Source organism: Ammospiza caudacuta, chromosome 1, assembly GCF_027887145.1.
Source record: "Ammospiza caudacuta isolate bAmmCau1 chromosome 1, bAmmCau1.pri, whole genome shotgun sequence".
Classification (NCBI taxonomy): Eukaryota; Metazoa; Chordata; class Aves; order Passeriformes; family Passerellidae; genus Ammospiza; species Ammospiza caudacuta.
The window spans coordinates 88,867,223-88,879,311 of NC_080593.1; the positions used below are offsets into that span (position 1 = coordinate 88,867,223).

The 12,089-nt window shown below is 36.8% G+C and overlaps 1 protein-coding gene across 1 annotated transcript in view; it reads right to left on the reverse strand.

Annotated features, from left to right (window-relative positions):
* Positions 1 to 853: 853 nt before the first annotated feature.
* TMEM245 (transmembrane protein 245) overlaps positions 854 to 12,089 on the reverse strand; it is a 75,915-nt gene continuing 64,679 nt past the window's right edge. The window contains exons 16-18 of the mRNA XM_058819542.1: positions 11,007 to 11,181; positions 8,628 to 8,822; positions 854 to 7,617 (exon numbers count right to left, since the gene is read on the reverse strand). Coding sequence (XP_058675525.1) covers positions 7,572 to 7,617; positions 8,628 to 8,822; positions 11,007 to 11,181 — 416 coding nt within the window. The 3' untranslated portion in view covers positions 854 to 7,571. The remainder of the gene's footprint in view (positions 7,618 to 8,627; positions 8,823 to 11,006; positions 11,182 to 12,089) is intronic.

Consider the following 12,089-nt stretch of genomic DNA (forward strand, 5'->3'; position numbering starts at 1 on the left):
ATATTTATCTGAGAAAGGTGTTGAACAGAACTCCTTATTTTCTTTAATAAAAACACCATTATGTGCACAATAAAATGACTAAAAAAAACCCATACAAGAGCTAAGGAATTCTCACAGAAGTAGATGTGCTTTGGCTTGCCTGATTACAGGTGCATTTGGTTTGGTTCTAACTTAAAAGGAATTATGAGAACCTTGGAAAACTTGCCTCAATTAAAAAAAAAAATTAAATCATAATTATGTTACTAGAGTCAATTGTTAAACCCCTCCTGCTGTATATGCATAAAACAAGTTTTACCCCTTCAGAGAACTAAGGAAGTACCAGCTAATACTGACTCTCCTGTAGGAAATACTTCAAGGTGCTGTTCCCAGAACAGTGAGAGGGGTGGAAACTGCAACCATCAGCCATATCTCATTTTTAAAGGTGAGCAGTCATGCAGGGAGGATCATGCAGGATTTTAGAATGATCTAAAACTCCACTTAGGCACTAAACAACCATTTCCAGTTCAGAGAGCAGGCCATAATGGAAGCCACTTGAATTACTTACAGGTGCTGAATGGGAGCTTTTGTGGGCTCTGGACGTGTGGCTGTGGTACTGCAGGCAGTGCAGCAAGCTGCCAGGTGCCAGCTGAGCCACAGCTACCCTGGAGCCTCTGTCCTTCCCTTTCCCACAGAAAATGCAAGGAAAAGTGAAGTATGGCTTCTCTCAGCGACATCAGTGACACACAGGGGCTGCAGATCCAGCTTGGCCTCCAGCACACCTTTTATTTCACCACATTAACTGCTGCCTCTGGGGCTGATTCCAAAGAACCCATCATTCAAATCAAACTCAGTTCTCTTTATGTTAATGGCATTTTATTTCAAAATATATTAACCATTCTGTGCTTACAAAGGACTGCAAGTGTGAATACAATATCAAGTTAAAAGCTTCTTAAACCTGCTACAAAACCCATTTTTATTAGGATGAGGACTGGTGCATACAATCAAAATTATTTAGTTTAAATACCTCTGCAGTCTACACAAGTAGTTCTCAACCTTAACTTACACATTTCATTGGGCCACAGATGGACACAGGGGTTATATTGTCAGTATTTTACATGCACAACCAGGCACTCTATCAAACCCAATTACTGATCAGTTTTGAACACAGTTCCATTCTGAAGATGTATCACACATACAGACAAAATTTGTGTCAACAGACAATAGAAGTTATTGCTCCAAATCCCCATGGGGCCTGGTAGGAACACACACTTTAGAACAACCTGTGCTCTGTAATGCAAAACATCTGCTGTTAGGTTTGAGTAGGATGTAGCCAGTCTTAGGATAAGATGTCAAAAGTTTCTTTGGATTTGGTTTGGTGACATTTCCCAAGGGGAAAAAAACTCCAACCCTCCCACATCTTTTGACCAAAACATCAAATGCTAGCTAGCATATATAAATATATATATATATATATATAGGCAAGAATCTAACTACTGATATAAAAAGTTGGTTTCCAACCATCCAACCATCACTAAAGCACAGAAAATTGGTGTTTAAAGGCAACAATCTGAACAAATTGAATGCTTGCTGAATATACACATGATGACAGATGACAAGCTGAAAACCCTGATCTACACAGACAGCAGATTATGAACAACACAAAAGTAGATTTTATTGATACTTGAGAAAGATTCTGGTTTAGGCTGAGACTGGCAGAAAGAGTAGTAAATACTGGGATTTTTGTTTTTCCAACCTTATCGCCCAGATGCCAGTTCTTAAGCCTAATGAACTTTTGCAGCGTGGCTACTTTTTGGCTTTGTGATATCTCTTACATTTAATCTACATGAATACCATGAAACATTTCTCTGACTATAGGTTCTCATTGGACCACTGTCTATGACACTAGTGGGTAAAAAGTGAGGCTAGGAGAAGAAATCAACTTTTTGCTTTAAAAACATCATTCTAAAAATTCTTCATATATATATATATATATCCTAGAGCACTCACTCTGCTTTATCAGCTTGCAGATTCACCCTGCTGCAAGCAAATCTGCCTTGCATCTCACTCAAACCTGGCTTTGGTGTCACCAAATAGTATTTATATTAAAAAATTAACCTTCAATTCAATGCAACATGAATTATATTTGTCCAAGTCCATCCATATGCACAGCAGATCAAGGATGCATTTATTTCCAATTAGCACTTCCTTCCTGAATTGGACATACTATTTCAATATGGACACTAAAAGCATGCCTCCAGGTCCTGGAATCAATTCCCAAAGGTGGATGGAAGCAATACTCTCATGTACTAAACCATATTCCAAACAAGATACCAGAGGGGGGGTGGATGAGTTTAAAGTCTGGGGAACTGAAGATGTATTTCATTACCTAATTATTTTGGCAGTTTTTAGAGGATGTGTGCAAATACTTCCAGGAACAGCAACCTCTCAGCAATGCATTACTAGCAGCTTTTCTCTACTTTACATGAACTACAATTAAACAGCGGTAGTCACGCTACCAGGATTTGCTTGGCTCTTGCTCAATCTGTGTCAAGTAAACATGAATTGTAGAAAATGTTGCTTGTTTTCATTATGTACAGGCACTATTTTGTTCTCAGGTATCTTAAAAATATTAGGACAAAATTTCAGTTAAAGTCTGATTAGGACAGAGACTCTCAATATTTATATAACACTGCATATCAATATATACATTTGCAAACCCAGAATCCCTGAATATATTTATGACTTTTGGCATTGTTTCTTTCAAAACCCTAATTTATTTTAAACTTATTTCCAATTTTATCACTTAAAGCAATTTTGGAAAATTTTACCATAAAGCATTAAGGTACCTTAGTAAAATGACAGATAGACAGTGCCAGGTCAAAGATCAAGTCTCCCTAATGTTTGTTAAGAGTTTTAAAAGACTCCAGTTTTGTACAAAGAGAAATAATAAGGAAATTGTTGAGTTGGTTTCAGCAAAAAGTGTAAGAACTAAGAAGAAAACCTTTGAAATACAAATCAATACAGAGTTTATAAAGATGATGCATCCATGGATTTAAGAGATGTCAGCTGACACTCAATAAAGATTATCTGGCAAATCAATTTTCTCTTGCAAAATTGGAAACTTCAAGGTAAGCAACTGCATCTCTGGAAGAATGCTACCTCTGCTATTAAACCTAATGAATGCTACCTCTGCTATTAAACCTAATGAATGCACCCTTCAGCACCTTCAAAGGAAATCATAGCCACTTCCAGAGGTAGCATCCATTAAGGTGGCAGAATCCCCAGACTTTAATATAATATAAACTCAATATAAATTGTGTTTATATTATATTAAAGTCAATATAATATACACACAATGTCTGAATAAAGGCAGCGGTGGAAACACCCACTACCAATGATGCAAAGCTATGGAATCTCAGTAGAATAATGGTATTTTTCCATCCTCAGTGGATTAGGTCCACAGGAAAGGCTACACTGCAGTATTCCTAGTACTAGGGATCAGTAGGAGAGCAAACACAATTCAGCTGCTGCTTTTACTGGAGAACAATTTCATCCAGTTTTGTTTATTCAGGCTTTCTGAAAAACAATGTTGAATACTGAAGCATACACCTATTTCAAAAGTTATGCCTATACCCACAATGGAAAATACTGGAGACGGCATCCAACTTCCCCTGAACAATGCTTTTTTCTTATTTTAACTAAACAGATAATGTATTTCCTATTCCAATAATCTCTGACAAAATATACATGAAGTATATCCTCCTCCCCTGTGTCTTTAAGAGAAGCCCCACAGAGCTTGAAATCAGACAAGCAGAAGTGTACCTGCACATACACATGTGCACATATCTCTGCATAGAAATAATATGTGGGTATCAACTTAGTTTCTGAAAAATGTGCATCATATGTATTATTATAATGTTAAACTGTTTCTTATTGAGCAGCCTTTCAAAATAAGTTATTTCTGCTCCCAATTGGTCATGGTGCACCTGTGCTGAAAGCCACCATATTGTAGTAAGGCTGGCAAAATGAATGTGTGCCAGGTTCTTGCCCATTGCAGTCTGCTCCTGGATGGATCCAATTAAGCCAGTATGCACAGTGACCTGAAGCTAACATGACACAGTCTCCTGGGCCAGCTCTGCTACAGCAGTGCTCAGCCAAGGTACAGGAAGGAAAGGCTAACTCAGACTCGAGTGCCAGAAACAGCACCAGCCCTTTGGCACTACACTTGATCGCAATTCCCCAAGGAGAATGATAAAAACCACCACAGCTGAATTTCACAATACCTTAAGACCACATTGTCTTGCATTACTATGAGCATTCCCTTCTGAACTCTAAATTATTAAACACTAAATGTACTAAATACACTTACTAAGTACCTGCTCCTGGAATGACTGTTTACAGTAAAGCTAAAGAGCATCAACTTCTTGCCTCCAAGCAAGCAGAAAAGATGGCTCTCCTAAAAAAACCACACTGCAGAGAGTGGTGGGGCTTTTTTTATTGGTTGGGTGGTTGTTGTTGTGGGATCTTGGAGCAGGGAGTTGAGCTGGTTTTTTTGAAAGCGACAATACATGTACTAAAATCTTATCCCACCGAACTGCTGGTTGTTTTTGCAGATGAGGCAATATAACCATGAACTGGCACTTGTCAAAGACCAGATGTCAAAATGACCAGTTTGATTATTTTCAAGACTGATCTATACTAAACCATTCCTACAAAGGCTGAGTCTGCTCAGAAAATAATATAGATTGCTAAATATTCAATGACAAGTTCTTCTATTTCTGCTGGTAATTAGACACTTGCTAAACACGAAACCCAAATAATCAAAGTATGCTCTTTCATAAGGTGGTATTTTGTGGTTTTGGGGATTTTTGTGGTTTTTTTCCTAAACATGGTGAAAATCAGTGATTACTTCCTATTCCAAGAAGGGGTTATTGGAAGTTTTGTTCTTTATTCTTCTTTTCTTTTTGGTTGTATATGTTACTGCACCATTACTGAACCATATAGTTGGTTCCTCAATCAAGTACAGCAGACAACATGAGCTCCTGAAGCTACATTTACGGACTACATTTACTACATGTACTATGGTTCTTCATGGCAAGTCTGAGCTGAATTTGGAACAGAAAGCATCGAAATGAAGCCTCATTTCAAAGGAGGACAAACTAAACAACATTCCATCAGATGTGAATTCTCTGTATAAAAGGATTCCACGATGGAAAAGGAACATTTCAAAACAGCAATGTATCTTCCCAGGTGATTTTACTCATTTGCATTACTGAAGTTAATGGAGTCTCAATCATGGTTTTAATTTTCACAGCAAAGACCCTTCTTTGATCAAAGGCAATTGGTTGAAAGGGAACAAGAAAACTTAAAACCAAACAAAATAATGCATTTTAATGACTCTAAAATGACCAAGTCGAGTACCACAGGAGTGTGAAAGACTGTCTCAGAAAATGGGATAGCAAATGTGGACAACAAACGTGTCTTGACCAGTGAGCAAAGAGGTGCTTTCAATGCTGTCTACAAGAAGCTACAACAAGAACACAACAAGTCAGTGCAAAACTATGAACTAAAAAAAGTAATACAATAAAGAAGTTGCCTAAATATCATGGTGGTCTCATTCCACCTGGTTAGAAAGTTGCAGGAGTATTTTAGTAAAGCCTGAGGTTTCCCCACATCCTCCACCCTAGCCACCAACAATTATAAAAATGTGTTTCACTTAAGCTTTTTCATAAGCCACAAAACCAAGGAGATGAAACAGATACTTGATTCAACCAACACATTCTTCTTATTCACTTAATGATCTGTAGATCTTTCAGAATTTAAAATATTAAATGGTATGTTTCCATGTTTTGATAAACCTGAGTCATCCTACTAAATTAAGTTCAAGTCTGTCCCTCAAACACATACCTGCAAGTGTGCACAAACAGCATACTTAACCCCTCTCATTTAAAACATACAATTTTATCAGTAAAATTGCAGCAGCTTATTTTGAAAATCTGAGGAGCAGAGTATTTGTGTCTTGTTAGGCAGCCTATTTATTGCAAACCTACAGCAGGACTTTCTTCTTTACTCAGTACCAGAGTGCTTTCCAATCACTTTCCATGGCAATGTATTTTTGAAAACAATCTTCCAAATCTGTCAGCACTCCTAGAACTCACGTAAAACAAACATCTGCAAGCTGTTTGTGCACATATCTTAGATATCCTTATCCCTGGATAAGATCCCTTTGTTTCAAGCATTGAATTACTGTCAACAATAAATACAAGGCATGCCTATATTTTGTACAACTCATCATCAATCAAACTCTGAAATCAATTTGAGTTACTGGAAACTGAATGGTGGTTCTTTGGTTAAGCAAGTGCATCTGCTACTTTGTACTAGGGCCTCACTGGATTTGTGGAAAAGCTGTGCAAGTACGAAATACTTACCAAAACCCCACTTCCCATTTACAAAAAGGATCTGACAATCAATACAAAAGGCCTTAAATGTCACCAAAGCTGCATTTTAAGTAAAATTACATATTCAAGATCTTTGCTTATTAATAAGATGCACCTTAATATATTAAGATATATCCTATATCTCAGCAAGATATGTGGCCAGCTGCTTTACAGGGTTAAAAAGCCCCAAATAAGCTAAACCAAAATCTATGTTCTCTCCCCTTTCTTTCTGGTACTAAAATTTGTTTAAAAAGTGAATGGAACTAGCCACAGCATTTGAAAACCAACATTAAACAATTCCCATTAAACTTCTTCCAGTTACTGGAAGGACATGTGACCATCCTACATTACTACTGTCTGAAAACACTTAAGGCCTTTGATTAAATTTACTTGACAAGATGACTCCACTGGGAGGGTGGATAAACAGCAAAATATTATCAGATTTTGCTGAAAATGGGGGCAAGACTTAAACTATTTAAACAAGTCTTCCTATGTCAGTAAGAGAAAAACTCACATTTAACAGTTTGCATTTCTAAAAATATCAGGAAGATTTTTAAAATACCAGTCTCCAACAACATTAAATTTCAGTGCGTGTAAGTGAATAATATTTAAGTGTTATTATGAGTTACAGATGATGATTGAAGCTTATAAAGAAACACCTTGAGGAGAAGCAAACTATTACATTATACTTTCATTTCACAATGAGTGGTTTGCCCTTCTTTTGCCACCAGATTGCCTAAAAATAAATATTTTGGAATTACAGCTTTCTTTAAAGCTACTACAGTTTAATAAGACAAATAATCCAATAAATAAAAGCCAAGTCAGTAATTTCAGGAGATAAGATAACGACTCCAGTGGATGTACCTGTCCTCTTAACTATTCTTTTGCTAAGACAGAAGGTCTTAAAAGTCTTCAACAAGGCAGCTGACTGTGTGTTGGTATGCAAAGCCATGGGAATTAGACATTCTCTCTGGAAGAGGCAAAGTGCACAATAATGTAAGGCCAGTGCTTTCTCCTAAAACCCAGTCTATGCTTCCCTGTGAGCAGCCCCCAGGCAGAGCTGGGAAGGGACAGAAGGCCATCCATGGCTGTTGTGAACCCAAGACAGAAGACAGCGGTTCCCTCATGTTGCAGGGGTACAGCCCAGCACCTCCCTCACTCTGCAGACATCTTCGCCTCCTCAGGGGTCTCTCTAGGTGACCTGAGAGATGGAGGGAGGAAAAGAAGTGAAAAGTAAGACACAAATCTGCCCAGTGATTCCAAATAATTGTTTCTGATAAAATAAAGGAGAACCAAACACACATGAAGATTTTTTGTGTGTACTTGGAAGCTCTGTTTAAAACAGGGCAATTGGAATGTAACTTTTACAAGCCAGAGACTACAGACAGGTCCAATTAGGAGTTTTTCTCCTTAATTACACAGATGAAAGGAGACAGCACTATTCATGCGAATAAGGCAAAGAATTATTTCTGACAAGCAGAGAATCCTCTTCAAGTTACATGTATAATGAGCTAACCTACATAGTTTAACAAGACAGTAATAACATTAAAATAGCTACTGTTGTTAATATTGCCACAATGTGATTTACAATTCTAAGTAGTTATTCAATTATGAGTTTATTCCTAACTGCATTATTATTATTATCCCATTTCTAACTGTACAGTTTAAAGACACATTTCTATATTCCCTAATTCTGTAACTTCAATAATGACATTACTAAGGACAATACTTCTAATGGAAAAATGGCATATAATGATATCACATTTTTTTAAATCTAGGTAGGTTTATATTTTGTAGTATTGTACATTAGGACATAAAAAAGGAAGTAATTTGGGGCAGGCCCCTTTTTAAGGACAATGAACTCTTATATATCCATAATAAGAGTTTAAAAATTATGTTCAATCATTTCCTAGCACAACAGCAACATATAAATTAGAGGACATAAAGGTATTATCAGCAAATTTTCTAAATGAGCCTTCTGTAAGAGGCTGAGAGACATTAAACAAACCCTTCCCATATACCTGTTCCAGTGAGTTCTTTACTTAGCCATACTTTTTATTTCTAGAATATGGGACAGCTGAATCCTCTTCAAATACTACAGTACTCACACACTACTATATAAACCCGAGGCACACATTGCCTACACCTGTGAATAGGCACAGTGATGTGTGTGAAAACACAACTCATACAAGTAAGGCATTTCCAGCTCACCGGTAAATCTGCAATGGCCACGCTGCCTGCGATGGAGTGGGCACAGAATTCGTTGGACTCACCAACATGGCACTATATATATTGGAAGCAACCACAAGTATACAAAGGAGAATTGGTCCTATGATGGCTCCTTCCAGTCCCAGGTAATATGCTCCACCAGCTACTGCAAGGCCTGTCAGGTAAGGGTGACCCCCTCTGCCACAAGAACAACAACATGAAATTAAGAACAAACACAGCATTATCAATTAAGAAATGTGAATTAATACTGAAATTTCATTAAGCTTAGGAAACAACCCATCTAGGTATAGCTACCCATATTTACACTATAAACTGCTGTCTGAATGACTGCACAAAGGTTCCAAGCTGCATTCTGTGCTGTATTCACATGACTGATCAAACACTGTTGTAGCCTGGAATGCTGGTAAGATCCACAGTGGAATAGTTACTTTACAGACATCTGCTGAACAATGTCTGAAGGGTTTAATGGCAAACACACTTCCATTTTGAGAGTGGAAAGATGGTTGGTTACACAGATTGCTCATGCTTTATGGTCAAGAACTGTTGAAGTTTATTTTAACACAATTAGCAACAGGTAATATGAGGACCCCTGAGCAAAGCCATTCAGTTAGCTGATGACAGCAACTTGAAGTGCATTTTTTAAAGAACAGTTAGCACACAGTTTTTAAAGAAATAGCCATGTTTTCTCATTTTGTTATAAAAAACCTCTCAGATTGAGTGTTTGCTATCATTAGCTTTTAACCTTTTCAGATGAAAAACTATTTTAATGAACATTTTAATGATTTTAATGAACGTATTAATATTTACTGGAAAGTAAATATTAGTAGTAGTAATACTTTAATGTATTACTTAATGTATTAATTTAATGTTTTAATGAACATAGTAATATTTACTGGAAAATACTAGAAGAGCATTTTGATAAAAGCTCTTACAGCAGCAAGTAAACCAGTTTTATTTTCTGTATCAGTGTTTACACAATAACAGCATTTACACAAAGCCTGCTCATCATTCTTCATTCTTTATACCTAAAATAATGATGGCAATATGGTATTGTAGAAGAAAAACTACAGCTGAAACTTGGCACACAATTCCCAGGAAGTTCCTCTAAATTCTGAGTGTAATACATAGAAAAAGTCAGCTAGTCAATTCAGAGCTCCAGCAGCTCCTGAGGTTTCTACCATGGTCCTGATTTCTACTCAACTCCCAAGTTTTCACCTTCAACACAACCATGTGCAAAACAAGGCCATGAAACATGACCTATTAAATCTGACACGCCTCAATCATGTCTCACCCAGATCAAACTTAACCTACTGGCAGGACCAGACTGCTCTCCTGAGGAGACAAACGTGGCCTGAAGTTTTATGTTTCTCCAACAATAGACATTAATTATTTCTAAACCTTTAAAAACTTCAATTTTTTCCCAGCATTTGCGTCAGTTTAGACATTCTTTTGCCTAGTTTTCTAAATTAAACAACAGATCACATAATGAAATAGGACTACATAAAGGTAATCCATTTGGAAAACCCTGCATAACCTAATTATAGCTATTTCAAATAGGTTTAATCTAATCTGCAAGACATCATGATGCTCACTGTTCAATTTATTGGGAAGAACACAATTTTCCTCTGCTGTCAGAAAATCTATTCCTCCCTCATATATTTTCTGGACAGTAAACAGAGTTTGTATCCTCTACAGTCCAAAAAAAAATGCGTTCTAGGAAGCAGAAGAATTATTGGCTATTTAAATAGTTACTAACCTTAAATTTATCGATGATTTCTTGTTGGGAAAAAAATGTAATTTGATTATACTTCACTATTAGGTTTAATTAACCCAAAATAACTAGAGGCACAGTCTATGAAAATTAGTATTAATATTTGGCATATTATCATTAGGTATACTCTGTTCAGTGTAATTATATTTAGCAAACAAAAATACTAATTTCTAACAACACAGAAGTGAACCACTTTATTCTACATTAACTCTATTTTTTTTGTGGTCCCTAAATAGCTCATGGTTTTATCTGCTCTGCAGCATTATCTGGCATTAGGAGATAAAAAGAAAATGCTACACACCTTTACTTAGTAATTAGATAAACAGAAAACATAAACTAATTCTAACAACCCAACTGAAACAGTTCATTTTGCTGATGTTGAGTTCAAGACCTCTGAAGTGTCAAAGCTCATAGAAAAGTGGCCTGGGAAAATGAAGGCACTTAGGCCAGTAAAATTGCTTACTATGAGGTTATTCCTGGGCTTGAAGATACTGTTTTGCATGCTTCAGAAAAATGAGTTTAATTAAAGGCATCAGTGATTGTCAATCATTTTTACAATGCTAATTTTAAAAAGTGTTCAATGTACTTACCCTGATATATCTGAATAAATTGCTGTATCTACAAAATAGGTTGGCAAGAGGTGAAAAACCAAGAGCAGAAGGGCTTTGCATCCCTGTCCTTGCACAAGCCACAAATCTAGGACTGCAGGGACTGCTGCCCAGTATGTCCCCAGAAATGGCACTGCTCCAAGGATTGCTGCTAATGCTAGAGCACACAGAAGCAGAAGTGAAAAAAAGATCACAGAAACATATTTCACAAATATATTTACAGTTACATTCTGACACTTTTGCCACACCAGTAAGTCCCCCTTCCATCAAGTGCTAGAAATAAAGCATTGAAGAAGTGCCAGATGAGGCTCTTGGTGTTTTACAGCTCAGGTTTAGGAACATTTCCCATACAGAAGAGCTTCAGCCACTGACAGTCATAAGGACTTAAGAGGCATCAGTTTAGAAGAACTTGAAGTTATACCAATCATGTACATTTCTTACTGTGTAAAAAAGCAAATGAACCCAAGTCTCACTCTAACTTACTGCGTCTCCTGCAGGCATCCATAATAGTGAGAAAGCAGGAAAACATGAGATCTATGACATATATTTCTGTATGCAAACATGTGCACACAGCTGCACACCCTTGTGCTTATAACAAAGACCTATTGTAATCTAAAGCAATACAGATCTGGTGCCACCATAATTTAATGCACCTTCTGTATAATAAACATAATACAAAGCATAACTAAGTGTTTGGGTTTTTTTTGGTATCATTAACCAGAAAGCAAAAACCTTTAAAATTTCGCATGTAGCTGAAAAAATATAAGACTGATTACTCTCTAAGTAGGTCTAGTGACAACCAATGCCTTTAAGACAGTTGCACTTTACAATACAGCCATTTCCCATTATATTCGGGTTTGTTGCTTCATAGCTTCCCCTTATGCTTCCTTGTACACAAACACTTTGCAATTACTATTATTATCATTCTATATAGAGAAAGAAGGGCAAAGAGGAACAGGGAAGAAGGTTTCTCTCTGAGAAACTGTCCAGCCATTTCCAAAACTAGGATTAAATAATAAAAGAAAACCAGAGGCTGGTAATACAGTCAGAGAACACTACTGAGAA